The sequence below is a fragment of the Brachyistius frenatus genome, unplaced genomic scaffold, assembly GCF_029030835.1.
Source record: "Brachyistius frenatus isolate BFR_SWC_R1_liver_20210118 unplaced genomic scaffold, ASM2903083v1 Contig_25, whole genome shotgun sequence".
NCBI lineage: Eukaryota > Metazoa > Chordata > Actinopteri > Embiotocidae > Brachyistius > Brachyistius frenatus.
The window spans coordinates 770,212-795,287 of record NW_027210624.1 but is presented as its reverse complement, the minus strand read 5'-3'; the positions used below and the strand labels follow the sequence as shown (position 1 = coordinate 795,287).

Genomic DNA, 25,076 nt, shown 5'->3' with positions numbered 1-25,076 from the left:
CCATTGTGCTCGAAAAAAGGGGTCTCGGCCGCAGAAACCAGGCCTATCGGAGGCATTTTTCTCTTCCTCACCGTCGACAGAGCACATTCAACATTCATGTGGTGACCCATTTCATTAATGGAGAGCCCTTTTTCGACGCGTCTTCTCCCCGTCTTCGTCGGCTGCAGCCGCCCTCATAATGGACCCTCCTGTCAGGGTTTCATGACTAATCCCCTCATTGACCTCTCCTTCACTTGCAGCCCCCACCAACACTCTGATGATTCAGGCACTGGTTTGGAGGTGGGGGGAGATGTTGGCAACACATGCATGGTGAATGGCATCTGGAAAAACACAAGGCACTCCTCTCAGAGAAAGTTTAAACACAGTTCTAAGTCTTACCGTAGATTATTATGTGCTGTAAGCATACAAGTATGGTTTCACCAGGGGATTTAAAAATGTAATTCCGATTTAATGGCAATATGATTTAATGTGTGATGAATTTAGAGGTGATTTTGAGGATTGTTTCTAAAACTTGAAACCACATCCTTGGCCACTTTTTGCTTCATGATGGATGAAACTCATTCTGTTGCTTTAACATGAATGTCCACTGACCCTCCTCCCATCTGCCAGCAACTCTGCAAAAATTAAGTTTAATTTGCACTTGATTAAATTCAACCTCCTCCCATTTCAGCCCTGTATCTCTCTCCCTGTATGACTCTGACCATTACCTGATGACTATACAATGTTCAGCGCTAGATTGGCCACTGAAGTAGCTGGAAGATTCAGTTTCCCACTGAGATCATAGTGACTAAAGTCTGGATACGTTGTTCGCATTTGCGTTCGCTCAGCCGCTCTGAATGGCAGACCAATCAGCATCCAAGGTCAGTGGTGAAGTGTTTTTCCCGCCCTTCCTTCACTGTGATTGGACAGCTGGGTAAAACTGACAGCTCATACTGAGCTGAAATGAAACGGGTGCACAGGAAGTAAGTCAAGAATTTGTAGTTATTGGACGTAACTGCAGTTCTATGGCTACTTGAGTATTTTGTTCCTTTCTTTTCTCCCAAGATGATAACAGGGGGACACTGATATCTCAGTATTGTTTTCACTGCTTGTTTCTGCTGCCACAGAATGCCCAAAAATAAAGAGGTGCTGCAAGTTTAGTGCATTTGAATGGCTCACTGTATATACTGCTATCTTTGCCTCATCCTAACCATACAATTTATATTATACATCCAAGTTAGCTATTGTACAATATGAGAATTTTAATGTTTTGGCAGTGGATGTTAAAAAACAGCAACAAACTGGACAAAAATAATTTTCAAGGTTTTTGCCGAATTGACGTTCTTGTCTGGCTGTAGGTTTGTCTCTTTTGTTCCATAAAGAAACACAGTTGGTTAAAAACAGTGAGTGAGAAGCCAACAAAAGGTGACAGACTTAGCTCTGATCTCCTAACAATACTTTTGTCTTAGTGTGATGATGACTTATTGATGTGAGAATGAACCATGTGAGAGCCGACGACACAGAACTCAGAACCTGAAGGCTGGCTGTAGCGCTCACTCTGACCCAAGTGAAAGAACGCTCTAAAGTGGTACATAATCCGAAATACCAAGAAGAGTTGGCCATGGTCTCATCAGTCAGACCTCCCGCTGAGCGAGCCATATCGGCACGGGCGACATGAGAAGAGAGCCGCGTCTGTGAAGAAAACACCATATGGCAGTATTTCCCCCGCGCGAGCTGAAGCACATACAGCATTCTTAACAGAAGGAGAATTGTTGACAGCGTCATCGCACTGCTTCTGTTTGTCTAATTCACACACACAGTGACAGCGCTGATGTGGGAAGATCCTCAACCTCCCCAAGCGAGATATTTGATTCCGATCTGAAGACGACAGGGAGTGATGAATAAAAACGGCCTGATAATGGGATCATTGAGTCATGAAAAGCAAGTCTGAACGTGTTATCTTTTTTGTTTTTTTGGAGGCCCGTGAATGCAGGCGCTCATTATGTATGGCCATCCGATGGTGCTTTAGCCTTCAAGCAGAACAGGATCGCACAATAGAGCTGCAACTGACAAAAGAGGAGAAGAATACAATCGAACAAAGAAAAAGTGCTGTATCGAATTTTCCAGACCTTTGCTCCTTTAGCAAGGTAATGTAATTTACTGGAGCACGATGACTCAGTGAGGACGTCGGCTGATGGCAGACAATAATGGGGAATATGACGTTGGGTGATCATGATTAGAGGGCAAAGCTCAATAGTTCTGATTTATGAAGCTGACCACAATTTACCGCTATTTTGAATATTTACAGAGAACACTATAGACCATTAGAAAATAATGACAATAATTTAGTAGTTTAAAGCTATAATCATTAAGATTTCCCCTGATTGGTCAACTGACACCAATGTATGTGCTAAGATTGTCTTAATAATGGGAGTTCAAGTGTCAAAATGACACATTTATCAATTAGTTTCCTCTTAAAAATATCCAGGACAGGAATTCTAGGAAGTCTTGTTGCTGATAGTTGACTGCAATATTTAAATTAATGTGGATTACATTTGTGTTTTTTAAAACACAGTCCTGATTTCACAGGATTCCCGCTGTAAAAAGACAGATCCCACATCTGTTAAGGCTTTGCAGGGCTTTCAGCTTGTGTTGTGCCTCTGTGGTGCTGTACCGACAGCTCCCATGAAGTGCACTTTACACATCTCATGCTTTCCTGCAGTGTTCGTAGTTTCTCTTTCACTCAACTGTTTTCATTGCACTATAGCTGGCACTGAAATGTTGACGGGGGAGAAGTCTCATGGTCTCTCTGTTTCTGCCCAGTAAAACTAAACACAGAAAATATGACTCCTGCTTTTCCCAAATGTTGTATCAAAAAAGTATTTCCCCTGCTGCCATGGTCAACCTGCGATGATACATTTTTACTGACTATTTGTATTCATTTTTTTTTTAGTCCTCGCAGTCCTACACAGAAAATACCTTTAATATATATAACTACACAGAAACTACCTTCAATATATATAACATTAGCCAAAATGAATCAATTTTTTAGTGATACAGCTATTATGTCATGTTGGCTACTCAAAGTTGTGGCGTTGGCTCCATGTTGAGTACGGACAAATATTGTCTGACTCATTAGAGCCCGAAAAAACTGCTGCATTGTTTTAGCATTTTTTTTTTTTAATTTTACAATTTACTATTTTATAGATCATTATGTATTATATCACACAAATTTATCAGGAAATGTTAATTGCTGTCCTACAATACAATGAGCAGGATATATGATAGAAGGAAACAGTTATTTCTGTTACTTAAGTAGTATTCATGGAAATATAGCGTGTATTACAATTTGGATATAGGAACATTTAATGACTCATCTCTTTGTCGTCCTCTCTGTCCCTCTCTAGGTTTCCTTACTATCTACATCTACGGTTCTCTTTCTTTTTCTCTCTCCTTTCCCCAACAAAAATAAATATATCTTAAGTTTTGCTTCTGCTTTTCCCAGATGTTAAATCACAAATATACCACCAACCCCTGCTGCAGCAGCCAATCTGCAGTGGTAGATCCATCTCAATAACAACTGGTAAAAAGGGTTTTTCTAACACATCTTGCAGTTTTACATAGCAATGCCTTCTAATATGTCACCCACAAAACCTGCAAGCTTTTGTGTCGTTTTGCGAGCACAAAATTTAGATCATGGGTCAGTCAAATATTGACATAACTTATGGCTTGCATGTGGACACACAAACCCAGCTCTTCCCTCTAGAGCCTGATCCCTCGCACACACGCGTGCTTCTTCAAGACATTCTTTACATCTCATTCTGTCCATCAATCACCACAAGGCCACAGAGTCTCTCATTGTATTTAGTGGAAACTTGATTTGAACACAATAGTCACTGTCTGAACTACCGGTGACCCTTACGCAGTGTAAAATAGATGCAAAGACCGCTAAGAGTTTAACCCCTCTGCTCGCTGGGAAACTGCCAACATTTCCTGTAATTACACCTGCTCTTTGCGTCCTTCCCTAGTTTCAGATTGTGGCCCCCGGTGGACGCAGCTTTGGGAAACGTCTGCTCCAGACTCTGGGATTAGGTAACAAAGAGGAGGGGTGCCAAAGTTTAATGGCTAGTGGGAAGTGACAAGATAACAGAAGACAATTTAAAAACTAGCTTTTATTGTTCTCTTTTCTTCCTGTGTATCAATTATATTATCATCCTGGAGATTTCCTGCAAATGAAATAGTTACAGCAGAACTAAATCTGCTTTTTTAATGATTCAATTCAAAATACTGGGCAGAAAAATGAACACTTCTTTGTCAAAAAAATGCCAGATTAATTGAGAAAATGTGTGACTGGATGAGGCAGATGTTTGATGCTCTTCCTCACTCTCTCTTTGCACACACACACACACACACACACACACACACACACACACACACACACACACACACACACACACACACACACACACACTGATCAATGTTTTTGCATCTTCGGGGAGTTCCCGCCGTTAAGTGCTCCGAGCAGCGATGTCGCTTATGAAATGACCAGATCAGTTCATGTATCTTCTTCACCGGGCCTCGCCTTCGAGTTGCCTCCGTCCTTTCAGCGACGGGGGCTTTCTCACGCCTCTGTCGCCGGGTCCGCAGCCAGCAGTCTTTAGCTGAGAGCAGTATCAGTGAGGCCCGGCAGGTCGATTCTATCGAACTGGCTTGGCATGTCAGAGGCGGTAAAGACCTCTTGATTGACTCCTGCTTGGATAGCATGTCCAACTGCATACATTAGTAATGCTGAGGATTCGATAGATGGATGGCTCGGACCGATTGATGCAGGCGGGGCGGCACATTTTACCTCCATGCGAGGAAGCGGAGAAGAACGGAACTCGCAGAACGATGACAAGGAGCAAGATCTAGTTAGTTTTCAGATTTATAATGAATTATTTTGAGAGTTTCACACAACGGAAAGCAAGAACAACTCACCCACTAGCCAGAGCAATCGTTAAAATAAATAAAAGTCCTGCGATTTTTTTAAAGTTAGCTGCCATAGTTCAGCAGCTGGGTCCCTATCGTGTGTGCCAGAGCAAAGCTTAATTGGATACTTAAGCATATTACTTCTCCAATATTTACTGTTGTAAACAGGAGCCCAGCCAGGCAGTGCAACTAAGCAGTTATGTCTTTAGCCTCTGTAGAGAATTAGCTCCCCTGCATGATGTAATGTTTTTTTCTTCACTTATGCTGCATCTTCACAAACAGTAATGAAAGCTGCTGTTTGCCAGCGCTGCCCTTTCTGGCCTCAAATAATTTCCTGCAACATCTTTTGTCTCCCGCATGTCTCTCTTTCCGGCTGTCAACTGTACATATAAATAAAACTGCAGCTGGAAGTGATATAGTTTGAGTGTGCACCTGTTTAGAAATATCAATAAACAGAAAGGCATATACTACATCCGACCAGACCAAAAAGGTGGAAGTCGCACATTCATGGCAATTCTGCTGTATCAGCCTCTGTTAATGTTCCTGAGCTTTTTCAATTGAACTTTTAATGTAGGAGATATTTCATGTTTACAAGCTCTGCACGAGCATTGCTCTTCATAAATAGGCTAAACTATTTACTGAACGGGTCTCTAATGTCTTTTCATTCATTGGCTCTGTAAATGTAATTTCTCATGCCAAACAAATTGAACCCAACATTGATGTTTAAGAGGAAAGTCTGCTTTGATTTTTCTCACAGCCCCCACTTATTTCTCTGACTGCCTACTTTCTAGTGGCAGGAGAAGAAGGGACAGCGGGGAAGGAGGATATAATTAGGGGGAGGTTGGGGGCCGAGGTTCATCCCAGGAGAGGCTGATGCTGAGATCTCACTCCTTACACTTCCCACAATGCTCTGCAGGCCGTGTGTGTGTGTGTGTGTGGGGAAGGGGGGGGGGTAGAGGACGCAATCAGCAGGTAACATGTTATCAGGCAGATCGAACTGTTTGGAGCCAATACAGATATCAGCTGCAAGCAACATGTCAGTGGGGAAGAACCCATGTAGTGGATATTACTATAGAGGGGTGTGTGTGTGTGTGTGTGTGTGTGTGTGTGTGTGTGTGTGTGTGTGTGTGTGTGTGTGTGTGTGTGTGTGTGTGTGTGTGCGTGTGCGTGTGTGTGCGCGCGTTACACCGGCACCAAATCACTTATGCACACACCTCCAGACCTCTCTCCGAGCCACTCCTGTGTTTCCGTTTCATTTTCATCACCCATAATTAAGCTGTGGCACTTTTTGGACCAGCCGCTGCCTTGCCACCACCCCCCGCCCTGTCCCGCCCCACCCCACCCCACCCCACCACAAACACAAACACATACACACACACACACACCCATCGCCTGCCCCTTTCTCCACCCCCTCCAGCATGTTGTCGCTCATTTACCATCGACATCTGAATGCAGACTTGCGCAAAAAATAAAAAAAGAAACAGCGTTTATGAACCGAGCGTTTGACCCGATTGGCTTGCGTATGAAAACACCTGGGCGTTAGATTGAAATTTAATTGCTTCACTTAGTTAACCCACTTATGGACCATGTTGAGTTTAGTCTGCTCAATTTGTCGGGATCAGCAGCTCGGTGCATTGGGGATGTTGTAGGCTTGGTTTGTGGATAATTACTATTAATTAGTGGATACTTTTGGCTTTGAAGGGGTGATGAGCAAAACGGAGAGATGGGAATGAACTCAGGATTGTGTAGATAGTGGCTCAAGAGGCAGAGAGGAAACAGCTATTTTGGAGGAAACCACACCTTTACGTTGCCTGTTTGTTTTGTTTGTTTGTTTGTTGTCGCCGGCATCATCATAGGCACAATATGTCGTCGGCACCCACGGTGTCAATCAGAATCCCATTACTGCAGAGGTCACAGACAAACCGCTCCAGGTAAGCTGAGTCTCAACGGGCTGCCAGAATAAAGAAAAATAATAAATTTGTGCCCAACAATATCTTCAGTCTCCCACATTTCAAAGAGAACTTTAAACCCTTGTCGGATATAAGAATATGTTTGCTGCTTTCTCGCAGACAAAATGGAATCAAAACTTCAGTCAAGGTTGTTGTTTTTTTTTCTTTCTCTTTCTCTTTGTCTCTGTATTTTTTATTTTTTTTTTTTTTTTATTTTTTTGCCAGTTTAGCAATTTGAGCTCACAGCCTCATGGGTAATTTTATGAATACATATCAGGACCTTTAGCTCACAGGCGGTGGCTGGCACACTCAATAATGCCTTGAGCAATATCACTTTGAGAGCACCACACAAAAACAAAGACGCCCGAGACCATGAATATTTATTAATGGGAGATACTGGAGGCGGTTTAAAAAAAATTACAGACTAATAGGTGGATGGAGAGGAGAGATGTGAGGAGAATGATACAAAGATGGATAGAAAAGTCAGGAGAAGACGATCCCTGGAGGAAATCTGCTATTAAAATGCTGTTAAACACTAGTTTACTCGGCTCTTTCTCTGAAGATGCTGGTGCTGGTGCAGCGGTGAGGGAGCCTCCCTTGGTATCCACGTTCAGTGGCCGACGCTGAGTTGAAGCACAACAGCGCTGTTGGGCATGAGACCCTGCGGGCCTCGCCTGGCGGCCTCCATCATTATGCCGAAGGCGCTATCATTTCTGGACGCTGATTAAAATATTGCCGATGCTGAATTAGGCTGAAGGTTAAACCACAAAGGGCTCCATGTGAAGTCGTTTCACACCAACATCACTTCCCACTTGACACTGCAGCAATAAAGTAATTGTGATAGGTATATATACCACCTTCCCACCTTGTCCACTTATGGTTGGAGTCATGGCCTATTTTAAGTAGGCTGTCTTTATTTGCTTTTATTAAAATGTTCCAAAACTGCATGTTTTTACTAAAATAAGCAGGCTATTATTCCTACCCATCAAATACAACGATTAAATTTGGTTGCTTTATTTTCTGAAGTTACAAAGGAGAAAAGCATGCTGGCAAATTATACTTTGTTTGTCCAATGAGATTCTTCCGTGTCTTATGTCTTTTGTGGTCATGTCTGTGGGGCGTTTGGGGTGGAGGGAGGAGCCCAAGACAAATATACACACCGGGGCCAATTACAATTACGTTATACTGCAGCACATAGAGAGATTGATTCATGTTTTTTTTCCAGAAAAGTTAAGATTCAACACCATCACCTCTGATTAGCCTATTTGCATCATAACATCAGTGAGCGAATGCAGCCAAAAACAATGAACACAGGATTGGCTTTTATCACAATTTCAATTTTCAAGAGTGAATGTTTAAAGAAAAAGCAAACCCTAAAAAAAATGTACACAGTGCAAACAGTATAAAGGCTGATATCGGTCAGCATTTGGTTGCAGTTCATCTAACTTGAATCCATTCAGCTCCATCATGAGTTTTTACATTTGTTACTTAAGTTGTACTTATACTGAGATCAGTTTTTATTTGCTTCTGTTGGCTTAGAAGGCAGAAACACTAAAGTTTTGGGTGTCACTACCCGTTGCCACATTAACCTGAAAACGAGACAGCATAACAACATAAGAAATTCAAATGCAGATTAAAAAAAATATATCTGACATGCTTAAATTAAAAAAGATGTTACGTACTTTTGCACACCTTATATTTTATGAGCTACTTACTCCAAACACTGGTTTTGCCAAATTCAGAAGTCTTACTGATATGACTGATGATTTAAAAGGAGATGATATGCATGGACTATTTAAAATGAATGTAGCTGTGTTGACGTTGTTACAATGAAAAAGCACAAACATGATGAGAGAATGATGTGAGAGAGTGGTGGTAAAATCCAAATAACAATCTCAGCTTATTGTTCACAGAATTCATGTTAATTAGCTACAATTGAAATAATTTGCTGCTGGTGACATTTACAACTGAAATACAAGGTTCCTCAGTTCTCGTGTTACTTACCCCTCTTCAGCACAGCTCTTAAGTTTGAGGCAAACAGCAGATTGGTTTAGTAGCGGGGTCAAGGACCGGTGAGTGATTTAAGACTGTGCCCCTCCTCCGAATCATTATATTTATTCAAGGATCAAGCTATTGTGAAGCTGAGTGGATGGAGTGAAAGAGGCCAGCTGTTGCTGGAGTTTCTCACTAATCACTTAAAAACAGATAACTACTTCATCTGTTTCTATCTGTGTCATCTCCCTCCTCCACACGGTTCCTTCCATCTCCCTCTCTCTGCCTTGAATTTATAAATGCCTTTCTCCTGCTTGTATGAAAACAAATAGTTAAATAAAAACTCCACTTTGAAGGATTGAGACAGGCTCAAGTGCCATTTCACCTGACTCCCAGAATCTCCCCCCTGAAATAAACAAACAGCGCCATTAATCTACGATGACTCATGTTTGTATGAAGTCAGATTTGAACTTGAAGCCAGTGCAGACATTAGTGCAGGGTCCAGACTTCGGAAGCAACAAGTTAATCTTTGACAGTACAACATACCCGGGTTGATTTTGAGAGTGTGTCGTGTCACTTTTCAGCATTAGATGTCAACCTTAGTAATTCCAGACATCCAAGGCACAAAATAATAAAAACACTGGGTAACACTTGAGTTGAAGGGTTGAAGACTGACAGCTGTCATAAGAAGGACTCTTTATGAATGTTTGTGACTGTTGTCATCAAGTGTCACTCGGTGTCATTCGGTCAATTATGTTATTGTTTGACATGTTTTTGTTATGGCAACTTAAGTAGAGTACCCCTAACTCTAACCTGTCCCACTGTTGTAAATGTTAAGGAGATTATTCTTGAGACTGTTAGAAATAGTTTGGGTTTGGGGTTTGTGGTTAGTTAGCAGTCAATTCTATGGCTTTGAAATTCTGATTTGGGACTACAGTGTACTTGCCTGGCTCCTTCAGACTGTTGCTCTCAGCTTCACTTTTCTTCGCTGTCATTTGTAGTTGAGAAACCCTGGTCACAGTACCATGTGCTGTGCTACTCTGAAGGGTGGAACAATCCAGCGTCAGTGGTTGAGTGCTATGATGTTGAAGCCATGCATTTTTTTTTTTTTTTTTTTCTAAATGTAGTTAGGTGGGGTTTTGGGCGATTTAAGCTCATACCGATTGGTTAAAGGCTGCTCCAATAGTTTCAACATTTTCCAAAGGTCTTTCCCCAATAGGATGCCACGACTGGAGACCGGCTCTAGCTGCAGGCAGCAGCAGAGGGTGATGTGGAGACTATTTGCATATTCAGAGATCCGCATGCACTGAATGAAGACAATGGTGTGGTGACTCACATCTAAACCACTTAAAGGCATCAAGGATTTTTTTTTTCTTTGAAAAAAAATTCAAAGTCTGTAGTTTTAATGAACAGAGCTGCATTTTTGGTTGTTTAATCAATGCTAAGAGGGACTTTAGGTAGGTAGGTAGTTACTTTATTAATCCCCAAGGGGACATTTTTTTCACTACAGCAGCATTTATAGATTCAGGAAAGCAGTAAAATCACAGTAAAAAATATGAAATATATAATATAAAATACTTTAGGTTGTCATAGCAACAAAATTGACAGATTATGTTGTCTTGTTTTGTGTCAACTTGTCATAAAACATCCTAAACAGTGTGAACTTTCCATTAAAGGTGGCATAATTGACTTAATGACTTATAATAACAGCAGTTATAAACATTGATAAAAACGACCTCATGTTCATGACTGTTGTGAGCTCATAGTTATGATGGTGTGTTACTGCATGAAGAGGAACATAACCTTGATGTTACTCAATCACAACTACAAAGATAGAAAGTTACTGAATATGAAAGATTTAGAAATTTAATCCATCTGTTTATGGGCCGAGAATATTCTCCTACTTTGAATGTTAAATAAACCATTAAAAACCCACGGCGCTATCTTAAAATGCAGTCTTTAAGTATTCACAACTTTTAGGTGGAACATTTTACAAAACTCTGTCACGTTGTTGTCTATTGCGAGGGTCTAGAAATTCAAAGATCTCCATATTTTTCAGAGTGCTTCATGCTGCATGAGGCTCATAAATTAATTTAACAGACAGATATCCCCTCAATACTTATCTAGCCACAGCAGAAAATTAATTTATTGTTAAATGGAGGTTCTGGTGTGCAGGATGTGAGGAAGGATTTAATGCACCTTAAGGGAGTCCCTCTTTCCAACCTGAAAATATGCTGCTGAGATCTCATCTCATATTAATTTGTCACAGTGAAGGTAGTCGTGCTGTTGCTGCACGCCGCCCTCTGGCTAACTTTGAGCTATTCATCGTATTGCAGAGCTACAAGCCTTTGCGATGCCTTCTTTCTCCGAGTGCTTGTTCCACAATTTAACTTGGCTTGTTTTCCTCCCCCTCGCAGCTCTTTGTGCCGCTCTCCCTCCCGATCTTACCTCGCCCGTCGACTGTTACCTTACTACAATTAGGCATCCTCCTGTGGGACAATTAAAACTGAGCTACCTTCCAGAGCGGAGAGGGGTGAGACAAAAAAGGGAGGAAATAATGACGCTAGATTTGTTCCCGCCGTCGCCTGCCTCCTTTGAACTCGCGCCTGTTGAAGTTAATGCAGCAACTGTTTCAGCTGTTATGACGGCGTTCCAATGACACCGCCCGTCAAGGGCACTCTGCCCCTCAGCCGCTTCGTCCGACAAAATAAATGCTGTCTGTTTTTTTCATTCAGCGCTGGAAGAATTCACTCACGTTGACGCAGTTGTTCTCTTTTCAACCCCACCCTTCCTCTGCCCTGAACACCCCTCTCCCTCCTTGACAGGTGCAAGTGCAATCTTCACGCCAACAGCTGCGTATATGACAAAGAGAAGTTGAGCTGTGAGTGTGAACACAACACCACTGGGCCCGACTGTGGCCGCTGCAAGAGGAACTACCAGGGCCGAGCGTGGAGTGCCGGCTCCTACCTGCCCATCCCAAAGGGCACAGCTAATATCTGTGAGTACACACACACACACACACACACACACACACACACACACACACACACACACACACACACACACACACACACACACACACACACACACACACACACACACACACACCTCTGACATGTTGACTAATTAAAAAGATGGGTGACATTAAAGTGAAGCAATTTCTATAGAAATAATAAAGCTGGACAAAATAATGGTGAATTTGCTGAATTAATTAAATCTAAATTTAGAAAAAAAAAAAAGGAGCCAACCGAGACCACTCATAAAAGTCAGATCCACATTAGGAGTAGCTTGTCTGTCATCTTGGAAACTTCTGACAATCTCCACATTAACAGTGAGATATTGAGCTGTTACGTTTCAAAGTAAAGCGAACAACCATTGACTGTATATAAAAGTGGACGCAGCTTCTGGGTCTGAAAAATGAGGCTGATGCGGAAGTGCCTTAAACTGCAATACTACTGAGTGCCACTAGAGGTAGGCTACCAAACCTATTCACAAACCGCTGGTTGCCGCTTGGGAACAACTGACAGTTTCAAAGTGACAAAGGGGTGAAACGGAGAGACATTGGTGAGACAAATTTATATGATTTTTGATGTGAAGTGGAAACAAATGTGTTCAAAATCCAAACCACAGTTTAGTTTAACTAAAAATGAGTAGTGTGAACATGATTTTATTCTCTGTTCTGTAGCACCTTCGTTGCGATATAATGAAACAGGGATTTTGAGTGGCTAAAATTGGACTAATTATTTGCAAAATCGTGACAAATTGGGAAAAATATAGACAAAATTGCATTTGCAAAGAGAACAGTCATCGATAGTGAAAGCACAAACACAACAGCAGTTGCTTAATATAAACCAAACCATACACAGAATTACAAAATGGCAAAGCATATTTAGGACCTGTACCTCAGTATTAAAAGAGGAAGTGTGCTTACAAGAGATACCCTTTCCTCTGTATGAGCAACTTGATATGTAGAAATTCTAATGTTGGACTTTTTGCAAGGCACAGTAGGTGCAGTAGGATTATCTGAGTCCTTCTTCCTGACCCCATGTTAACACCAGTGTAAAAAAAATGTGGCCAAAAGCAGCAGCAGCAGCAGCAGCAGATGCCCTGTGTCTGACTTCTCTCCTCGTTACCGTCTTCTTCCCTTTACAAAACACCCACAACATCAAGTCAGGGCTTTGATTGAAAAGACCACGCACCTCAGTATCTGAAGGAACTGAGTGTGCAGGATCAGAGTTTTAGTTCTCTCTACCTTTACGTTTTCAGTTATTTCTCTGAGCTGTATTCAACAGGGGAAGTGTATGATAACGTACTGGGGCCATCGTGGGTATTTATTATCTTCTGAGACTTAGAATTCCAGAGATTAAAGTCGTCAATGTTTTTGAGAAAAAAAAAATCAAAGATTTATGAGAATATAGTGAATATGGCCTAGCATCACGAGTATTTCCTGACTGCTAATTCTGATTGCAAAGTATATTTTGACGATGATCCCCTGTAGGTATAATACAGGGTAAGTGGGTGTGGTAGATATACTCGGACCAGCCAAATACTCAGTTTTGACCTTGTTGTTAGCATCCGCTCTTGATCTTTTCTGGAAAGAAAAACATGTACAAAACAGATGTTATAAATTAAACCACAGCAGATTAAAAATTATTAACATATTTATACAAAATTTGCTCAACTCGTGCTGGAGCTGAAGTAAGTGGGCTAACCTCTAATGTGTTGTGGTGATGTCACATTTCTGCATAGGAGAATTATTTACATTTTCCTCATCCAGAAAAGAACAAGAACAATTCATTAAAACAGATTTGTTTTCTTAGGTTTTCTTAATATTTTCTGCGGTTCTTTTTTGAACTCTTGAAACACAGCTTTGGTAATGAAACATGCAGAGTTGTTTTATATGTTAATGTGAGACCATTGTTTATGCTAATAATCAAATCTCAGTAGCCGGTAGAAACCACAATGGAGATTAAAAGCAAAGCTACAGAGTAAACACGGGACTTTTGTTTACCAGGTGTTCAGAATCACGACTCCAGATTAAGGATAATGTTGCATCGTAACTGCTGGATGATCTTAAAAGGTGATGATATGTGAAGACTGTGTGCACAGCATGTTTCCACTGCCCTCAAGCAGCCAACAAAAATAAAATAAATGATTGCAGGTTTGAGAGAGTTTACTAAATCCTACTTGTAGCACATTTATGATCAAATGGCATGGAAAGAGAGATTTAGTTTTAGGGCCCTCTGATTGTGATATTGGGCTGAACAGTAAAACCTGCCATGACTAAAAGGAGGAATGCAAAGCTTTTTACAAGCATTCCAAAATTGTAACGTATTATCATCTCCTTTTCCACTTTTATTTTTTACTTATTTTGTTCCCCAACAGAAAAGCAACATCTGCTCTTCCTGGGGTGCAAACAAATCAAGGACATGGCAGACAGAGCTCCCTACATGCAGGAGTTTAGTGTCACTGAAGCGAGGAGCGTTATGATCCAGGTGCAGCGCCCGCTATCGATATCGTGTCATACACCCGTCCGCCCAACAGAACATACCGTGTCAGTGTCACGTTTCGCCTCACATAAGGTGTGAAAAGTACACGCCTGTATGACCAGAGATACTCTTTGTTGTCTGTGCTGCGATGACCCGAGTCAAAGAAGGAAGTCATACGATAGGTGTTACGTCCACAAAGAGTGATAAAGTCTGCGTTACAAACACAACCTTTTAACATTACCTATTTAACGTCCATATCGTATATTAGGTAACTTACATGAGATTCATCTTTTTCTAAACGTGGCCACATGGATTTTGGTGCCTAAAAAAAACAAACTTATTTTTCACACCTTACCACAGTAAACTCAGAACCTTACAAAAATAATACAAGGAAACCAACAAGTTTCAACTTTAGTGAATGAAAAAACAAATGGATGATGGACTTGTAAGTGTCATCCCATTCTTGTTACTCTCTTACAAAATCACGTGAGCACCCAGTGTTCCTCCCTTGCATTAGCGAAAACAAAGTGATGAGCAGCAGGGCTATACGTTTAAGTTTGCAGGCATTAATTTGAAAGCCCAACTTTTATCCCGTCTTGTCTCTTTTATTGCACCCACTCTGATTTCTGCCTTTTCTTGGCGGTGCTCGAGGACTCTCGGCCGCCCGCCGGCCTCTGATGACTTATTCTCATTCCCAGAGGATCCGCGTTATGAGACTTGGGTTAGTGAAATGGCCGTTCCCAGAGCCCAGATTGACAGCACATTATTAAAAAAGGTGACACACACAGGTGTTCTTCCAGACCTGCGTGCACCTTAAAGCTTTCACACGCACACGTTCATAACTACACAAGGACACACACACACACACACACACACACACACACACACACACACACACACACACACACACACACACACACACACACACACACACACACACACACACACACACTCTCCCTTTGCCCTGCAAGTGATGAAAAACAGTCCGAGTATGAAGTGCATTATTATACTTTGTGTTGGAGGGGGGAAAATCCATAATGTAATAACGCTGTGAAAAATCTATAGGAATGCAAGGTTATCCCTCCTGAATAGAAAAAGAAAATGCACAAAGCTGACAGAAAAATGCACCTTGTGCTGTTTTGTAATTTCCGAGCCCATTCAACACCAATTCCTTAAGTCCTCTTCCCTCCCGATGCCCAGCTCCCCCCCATACCCTCCTCCCCCCCGCCACCTAAACCCAGCGAGCATATGGCAGCTCTGCAGAGACAAATTTGTCAAAGATGAAAATTTAATTAAGATTTAATTTCTTTTTACTATGCCTATCAAGTCGTCTGAAGCGATAAGGACGTCGATGAATCATCATCCGGAGGGGGTGTGGAGTCGGGGGATGTGGTGATATGTCGTCTTACAATGGCACTGTGTTGGGAGCGCACAAGAAGAAGAACAGGATTTAAAAAGTGATGAAGAAAGAAAAGGATGGCGGAGATGGAAGGAGGGGAAGTGGGCATCGCTCTCTGTCACAGCTAACTCAGCCTTCTGGGGTGGCTCTGTCTCTCTCACTTTCCTTTGCTCCATCTATATCTCTCGCCCTCTACACCCTCCTCTCATCCTCACTCATTCTCGCTTCCTTCCTCTGTGGAGACAGAAGGAGAGGGATCAGTTTGAGAATTAACCATGGCAGTTCATTTCACTGTAGGGCTGAGGACACTGAGGGAAATAGAAGCCGGCGGTAGAGAGGGGTAGTAACTGCTGGCCTCTGAAAAGTTGATTTCAAATAGTAAAAATGTATCCTGAATGTTATATTACAGCCTAAAGTCCTGATATGCACTTTAAATGAAACACCTGAAATGCAGACTTTTTTCATTTATATGAAAAAGTCCTGTACTGTGTGTGTCAGCATGCAGCGTGAAGGTACGCTGAACAAAGAGATTAGCCTCGGTAGCACCAGTGCTGCATGTGTGTGACATCAGTACGAACTCACAGGTCCAGGAAACTTACTTCACATTCAAATTTAGCTTTACAGCACCCGTTCTGGCAAACAGTGACACTCATTTTTCATTTAAAGTTATGACAAGTTCAGCACAAAACTAAACAAAGGTTATTAGTAATAGCTTAGAAAAACTGGCCTAAATGACAAGTTAATTGTTCGAACAAACTCTGAACTTTTTTCTGGATGAAAATATGTATTCCAATTTTTAAATATGTAGCTCGATCCACTAAATTTGATATTTCAACGATAGGAACTGTTTAAGAATATAAATTCTTTTGGATCTACATTACTTTAAGAATGGGCATGTGTTGGTGTCATCTGCACCAAAACCTGATTCATTTTCAAATCTATTCTATTTTATTCATAGTACCAAATCACAACATAAGACACCTCAAGGCACTTAACATAGCAAGATACTAACAAAAGAATCATCGCAATATTATACAGAGGAACCCAACAATTCAACAATTCCCACGAGCAAGAAAAATTTCCATTTAACAGGAAGAAACCTTCTTCTTCAGTTATGACCTCATGACATTTTCTAAAAAGTCTATCGTTAAATAATCTGGTAAAACAACACCTTTCGTCTTTCAAAGCATAAGTCTGGTGATGTTCTATATTTTTCTTCTCAATAAATGCTAATGATCATGTTGAAATGATCCCATTGGAAATTTGTAATGACTTATTTCTGTGTACCATTGTTGTCCAAAAACCATTAAAAACACATCAGTGAGCTACACTGTTGTACTGGCAGACCTGTCCCATGATTACTGACGACTACGGGCATGGTAGCTTATTTAAAGTGTGATTTTGTGCATCGTTCTGCAACCACGTAAACTCGTGAAATGTGACATTTAGTAATGTTTGACTAATGTTTGCTAAAACTACAGTGACCACCTGTTTTAGGAAATTATTAAGCCATGTTTCATGATCAGTTTTTAAAGATATAAGCCACAAACAGCAAAAATAATTCAATTTAAAAAAAAAAAAAAATACATTTATATACACGAGTATATATGTAATACCAGCTTTATACTTTCATTGATGGAAGTGGATCGGAAAAGTAAAAAAACAAATTGTAAACACTCTTATAACGGCTTGAATTTGCACCATACACAGAAACTAATTTTATATCAATCTCCAGATTCCTCTCAGATAATTTTACATGTATTCATCCATCTAAAGCCGTATGCAGTCTTCATCCAGTGCAAATGAAAAACATGAAAATATCACCAGTGAAAGACAAGGTTGTGAGAAGGGAGAGAGAGAAGTTGTTGAAGGTTGTGACCTGTCTCTACGTGGTGACATAAGCAGTGAAGTTATATAAAGGGAGAGCGGCCTTGTTGCGCGCTGACAGCCTTGTAAATGTTCAGACGTCGAGCTGGATGATAGCTGTTATAACAGCCATAATAAGAAATATGACCTATTACCTGCAGCCATTACTGCTTCATGATGATCACACAGTTGTTCAGGATGTATCATTTAGTTCTTTGAGGGGCCAGCAGAAGCGTCTTTGTGTTTTTGTGGTAAGATATTTTGGCTGGCATTACTAATTGAAAGTCTTTGGTGCCATGTGTCTAGACTCTTTATTAAATGGGCCCGATAAGGAAGAAGTTAAACACTGTCCTTATTTTTTTTTTAATTTTTGTTTTAATGTTTGCCAATAATTCTGCACGGGAAATTGTATTTTGTCCCAATGATGCATAGCATTTTCAGAAAATTAAGCCCTCATTTGTTCCGTCTCTATCTCGATAAAATGAGTAGATTACCTTGTCAGCGCGGGATTAAGAGACACTTGTTCAGTCTTAGCTAAAGCTAGCTGCGGAGTCGATGGATCTCCTTTGATCAAAGCAGTAAGAAGGCGTGGACATGCAGTAGATTTCTCTGGGATGATTCATCCCCCTGCCTGGAAAGAAGATCTATATCACACACACACACACACACACACACACACACACACACACACACACACACACACACACACACACACACACACACACACACACACACACACACACACACACACACACACACACACAAACACAAACCTCCTCCCCCTCATCATCCCACTGAACACCCTGTTTCTCCTGCATCCCAGATTAGCATGATTGGAAGCACACGTCATATCTGGAGGTGACAGTCACAATAACAACAGTTAGTTATAAGTTTCATATAACTTATAATTGCTTCTTCTTTTTTTTGCCCTGCTACTATTCTCTAATGAGTGCACATTAATTGCAGAGCTACAAGATACTACAGTTGTCCTCTCGTTCCTCTTGTCCATCTGGGAGGTGCTCATCGTGGGAATGTAACCAAACACACACATTTGAATTATCTGATTGATGCTCTCTCTCTCTCTCTCTTGTGCAGAGGAACTATATAGATTTCAATAGCTCGACCAAATCCCACAGGAACTGTTAATGCTACTGTAGAATAAATCTCATTCTTTCATGCGTAACCACAATTACTGTATATGGGTCACCGTGATATGTTGTTCACACACAGATTTGACTTTATAGTTTGCAGAAACGCAACAAACTACCTTCTAAAATGTGTTTTTTCTTATCTATCAGAGGCATTAAAAGTACCAACTAATGCATTATTCTAATTACTGCACCAATGAGGCACTAATACATTTAATAGCTGTACACATATGCCAATGAGTGTTCAATTTACAATATCAAGAAACCTCACATTGATTCATAAAAAATGAGGATATTTAATTTGAGTGTCAGCCTTGCTGCTCTGCAAAGTCTGATTTTTTTTCATGAGGCTCACTTTGCTCTTCTGTGTATTTAATTAGTGCCATATGTTTATACATCTACACACTCCCTCTTCTCTCTGTCTTTCTCTCACTCATAAAACACACTCATTTGTGCTTTTACTCCTTTGTACACATTTATTTGAATTTTCATTTTACCCCCATTGTCTTCCTTTCATGTTTAAAACTCTTTGACTCATTGTTTTGCATCCTCTCATTCTCCTTCTTGCCCTTCTTCCCCCCCACTACCTTTTCCTCTTCCTCTTCTTCCTCCTCTACCTCGACCTGTTCTTGCTCCATCTCTCGGTTTTGTTTTATGCTCACATTCTCTCTCTCTCTCTCTCTCTCTCTCTCTCTCTCTCTCTCTCCTCCACAACACCCCCCCCCTCCCCACCCCAGAGACCAAGCTTGTTTACTTGTCTTTTCCACATCTTGGCTCTGTGCAGCTGTGACGGTAATCTTTCTTTCAAATATTTGTTTCCTCCATCTCCACATCCACCCACCCACCCACCCACCCCCATTGCTGCCACCACCATCGAATACCTCATTCCAGCCCTGAAATCTTAAACTGTGCTTCTTCCAACTTGGCTCCTGGGCACTTTAAGACTTGCCACCTTCAATTTAGATCTACACATTTGAGACAGAGCGAGCGTGCCGGGCACTGCGGCGAGGCAAGCCATAATTTTGCTCCTGAGGAATTCAATCAACTTGCATGCCGTGTGCTTGTGTTTTGGCAGCCTTTCCGCAGCTAACCAGTTAGCAATGCCTGTCACCATCACTGCGCTCTATATGGCCAAAGAGCTACAGATGATGATGGATTGCTATAAAATGATGGCAGCCAGGGAAAGTAATTACCAACTTTGCCTGCGGTGGAAATTCAGCAGATAAGCTCCTTTCCAGAGAAGTCCAGGTAGCGCCAAAGCAAACAGGTGAGACACATTGAAGGTCAGAGCAGAATGGATACCGACAGAAACAATGTAATGACACGCGTGGTCACACACACACACACACACACACACACACACACACACACACACACACACACACACACACACACACACACACACACACACACACACACACACACACACACACACAAACAAGCACACACAATCTGGCTTCCGCGGCAACAACCGAATGCTTTTGACAGTTGAATCTCGGAAACATATGGAACATTTTAGCAAGACGTCCGTTCATTCTGCACATGTGCACACCCTGAGTGTGAATATATGTCAGATGAGCTTGTTTACTGAGGAAAAAGGATGTATGCCCAAGATTTAAAGCCTGAATATCCACAGGAGAACATTTCATAATGGATTTCTGATAATCCATTAGGGAGGTTTTGGATGGGGCATAACTGGAACCAATCCGGTAAAGAATAAACATCAAGCACTTCTGAGGACACTAGTATGTGAAGTGAGATTTATTGAAAATCAGTTGATGCGCCGCACAATTCAGGCTGTACTGTATTTTAATGCCCCTATTTATGTGTGTGTGTGTGTGTGTCACATGTGCTGAGCCCACATGTGCCCAGATCGTATTCAGTGAATCGCACAGCCCTTAAAAGATCATGTTCACCACCCAGCAGCTCGCGACCGTGATCACTGCAACAACACATCAAAAATCAATGGAGCACACCGTCAACATAAGCAGCCTCATAATGCTCTTCCTGTGCGATAGGATGAAATTAGATTGCAGCCGTGCCCCTTTGCGGCGTGGCCAGTCAGGTGAAGGGTATCGAAAATGACGCTGATTGAAAATTAATCAAATGACCCGACATGGGATCCCTGGATCTGCAAGGGACCCCACAGCTTGTTCATAAAGCAGGGAGTAATTGCTCTGACAGGCTGCTGTAGTTTGAGATCATGACCTGGAGGAAAAGGTTATTTAACCCTGAACTAGTAGCAACGTGTTATTTGTCAAATGTGTCGTCATTTTGATTCACAGTTGTTTGTATAAACAGGATTTATATTGTAAGTACATAATATTTAAATGAGTCAGGGTGGGAAAGTGTCACAACATATACTGCAGTGCATAATGAATAGAAGTAGATTAACACTTTAGATGCATTACTGTGTAATGGCTTTAATACTTGTCATTTTTAAGTGCACAGCCTTCCAGTACATCACTTGCCGATTGCTGTTGTATCTTTGAAATTTAGCTGAAGGCAAACAGACCAATATACAGCTGGTACGGTGCAGCACATTGTGAATATTGTCTCTGCATAAACATTGTTATGAAGAATATCTCTGCTCAAACTATGAACTTACAGTTTTGTGATGCAGACTAATGGAAGTCTGCGCCATAATAACAAGAGCAAGTCACCTCTCCCTCTCTTTCTGGTTTTATATTTATATCCCTCTGCATTTAATGATGAGGGTCCCCTGCTAATCTTCCAGACTCGATGTAGATAGCGCTGTGTTATTGCTCTGTCATCTACTTAACCAGGCCCCTTTTTAGCACTGCATTACTTTTTTCTTTTTTACAGTTAAACGTTAAAACATTTTTCAATTCAGTGGATATGTTTGGTTACAGCAGGTATGTATAAATTGAGCTTGATACATGCACTTAATCTTTGATATAATAATCCACAATTAATTACATAAATACAGCTTCATAATTCACAATTAATAAACTCTTCTCCTTAATTACACCTCACTGCATTGTCAAAATGTCTGTCCACACACAGCACCTCTGTAATTTACAGTAATAATAAGGCCAGGTTCGTCACTTATATTCTTAGTAATCTTTAAAACAGTTAGTTTTGAGTTGGTTTTCAAACAAAAGCTCTAATTTTGCATCTCATTTCTAGCTAGCAGCTGTAAAAAAAATCATACAAATCATAACTGTTACTGCCAACGGTAAAAATGTTGTCTTGTTATTACCCCTTTAAAATGAAAACCCTGTCAAAGAGTCGTAAACATGCACTCGATCTATGTACATGTTATCATGCTAAAATACTGGGACTAAAAGTGAACCATAAGGCTGTTATTTCATTACCTCTGCCATGGAGGTTATGTTGTCGGTGTAGTTTGTATAGGCCGTCTACCATCCAAATCTGTTTATAGGGCCCTGAGATCTTTACTTAATTTAATTGTGTTCGGCTCACCAATTATCTCGGTATTATTAGTCTTGGATCAATAAAGAAACCTGGTATCTCACAGATATAACTTAACAGACTGATATCACAATGTAGCTACTAAATGCGTGTAATAACCTTTAAAAATAATGAACACACCCAGAAACCGTTTTAAAATTAAATACGATATTTTCTCACTGTAATTTAAGGCAAAATGAATCAAATATGAGAAAAGGACATTAGTGTGTTCTTCACTTTTTGTTACACTACTTTAAATCAAATTGATTGCTTTCCTCACACTCTTCACTATGACCGTGATACACAAATACAAATGCACACGCCAGTAATAATACCTAACTACGCCGCAAATTAATTAGTAAAACTAAAAAAACGTTGCAGGCCTGCTTTGATGCTCGGGCTCGTGGAGACCAAAACCTTCACGGTCGCTTCACTCAACCGAGTCAAAACAAATGAGACGGGGCGGTACCTTTTCCTGAAGTTACGCAGTCCAGCAGAGAGGTTTACCGGTCCACGGGCCTGAGTCCAGGAGGAGGATGATGCAGGGGAGTATATTCACGGAGTGGGTTGGTTATCCAGTGTTGCCAGAGGAACTCTGAGCATTCCCGGGCAGCTCGGAGCGCCACCTGGTGGTCCTCTCTCGTTTCCACGTCACAAGCAGTCCAGACGAAGCCAGTGTTAAATATGTAGTTTAACCTTTTTTAACAAACTGTCTTTATTTATTTATTAAATCAAAGTATTTATTAATCCCTCATTTATGCATGTTCTTACCTGGGCTACGTTTGTTTATTCGTCTATTTGTCAGCAGGGTTAGAGAAAAACTACCCACTCGATTGGTGTAAGGATATTCTATAGCACGGGCCAAGGAATAACGCTTTCGACTTTGTAGGGGACGTGCAGCATGGGGTGGATCCAGAAATTATATTTCACTTTCATTAACGTGAAGATATCGTGAGATAGGGTACTTGGCCTACTAAATGACATACATATTAAAACCCAGTAGATGGTGGAAATGTTCAGCAGTGATAAAACATAGGTCATTTGAAAAAGCTGTTGGATCCATGTCTGTGACTATTCCAAGTTAGGTCACTTGGTCCACATCAGCACATGAATTACATGTGGTGTGAGTGCATTTGCAATTTCACTGTGGACAAGAATGAAGTTGCAGGGAACAAAACCCAGCAAGTGAGGGTGGTGGTGAGCTATGATTGTGTTGATGCGGGTATGAAACCTCCGCTTTGAACGTGCTGTAAGCGGCCATGTTGTCATGTTGGAGAACCCAGGTACCATCGCACCACAGTTCTGGTCATTTGCACGGATTCTTTCTCCTTCACACACATCAAAACCTCAAAGTAAAACCCGGTTTGACAATCTGACCCTGGGGGATAAATTCATGGTTCATAACCCCGTGAATGTCAAAAACAATGCCACCTGGTTGAGGTCTTGACGTGACTTGTCTTCTTTGGTCTTGGACCCCGCTTGAAATCCGAATGCCACTCATATTATAAAAGAGTGGACTCTTGGCCTTGGTAAGGGTTTGTTCCCTTCGAGTACACTAGTTTTAATACACTAAAACCCTGTTTTATTCTTTAATAGCAGGACATGATAATGTAACTTTAAACTCTGATAGCAACCAGAATTAATAGCAAGGAAAGGCTATACTGTAGATGTGCTATCCATGAATAGGGCTTAACTTAGTGTAACTTGTAGCTTAACCCCACAAACAAAAGTAGCAAGTTCATGTGTTCCTTGACCTCTGAAGAAACACTCAATTTTAACTCTAGGTAGTCCGCTAGCTGGACATGCTAACAATTGCAGCTTAAATTGGAGCAGATAAATCAACAGTTTATTCCGTTCATCACACTTTTGTACTTTTGGTATGCCATGTACATTGAGTAGGATGACATTAGTTTGCATTATGCTTTTCACAGTCCTGTTGTATCAGGGTGTAATGTGACACTGTGAACTGGTGCTGCTTCCTCAAACTGCACTTGGATATTAAGATGATTGTGATTGTGATTGTCCTTGTTTTGTCCTTCCTGTCCCCTGGTTAGCATCTGTCCACCCCCTTGAGGTTTGACATCCATTACACTAGCTGTCTCCATATGTCAGCATAGCCTCCTGCACTTCACAGCTCTCCGACAGGTCACAGATTTGGCTCCTAAATACAACCGGCAGGCAGAGATCAGAGGAAGAGTGATTGAATGGCAGCAGTTTGATCAAAGTCCATGTACACAAACACATGCGCGCACTCAGGAAATCCTCATGTTTCCCCTGAGTACTTGGAGATATTTCGTGACGGCTCCATTAGATGAAAGTCCCCACCAAAAACTCTGCACATATGCCTCCTCAGTTTCCTCGGCAGTAGGTGTGATACTGAGCAGATGACGGAAGAGATGTGCGCTAGAGAGGAAGAGGGAGAGCACTTTTTATTTAATTTCTTCTCCAGTTTAGAAGAGAACGTGGGCGCATGTTTCCTATTGCCCGGCAGCCTTCCCTTCCCATGGTGAGGGAGTTGTTGTTGGGTTTTTTTGTGGGCAGATTGCCTTATTGAGGGCAGGGGGTAGAGCAAATGGGAGGGAGGGTCTCCGTTCAAAGGGATGATTTGAAAAAGTGGAGTTGGCGTCCATGTCCTAAAAGAAAACTCCTCTGAAGACGAACACTGACCAAAAATACACAGACAGTGTGCTCAGGCGCCTTTGAGGAATACCAATTCAAACAGAGAAAAATGACAAAGTGCTTTCAAACATCATCTGCGCTTCATGTTGTCTGATGCTGCCTCAAACATGAACTTGTGCGCCACTCACATTTACGGTCCTAATTAGTACCCAAAACCAAGATGTCGGTGGTG

General features: G+C 41.3%; 1 protein-coding gene across 6 annotated transcripts in view; it reads left to right on the top strand.

The window, feature by feature from the left end:
• The window catches only part of ntng1a (netrin g1a), a 116,287-nt gene that overhangs the window by 70,943 nt on the left and 20,268 nt on the right, over positions 1-25,076 (top strand). For all 6 annotated transcript variants that reach the window (XM_069697959.1, XM_069697963.1, XM_069697961.1 and 3 more), the window contains exon 4: positions 11,714-11,886. In XM_069697959.1, the coding sequence (XP_069554060.1) occupies positions 11,714-11,886 (173 nt within the window). The remainder of the gene's footprint in view (positions 1-11,713; positions 11,887-25,076) is intronic.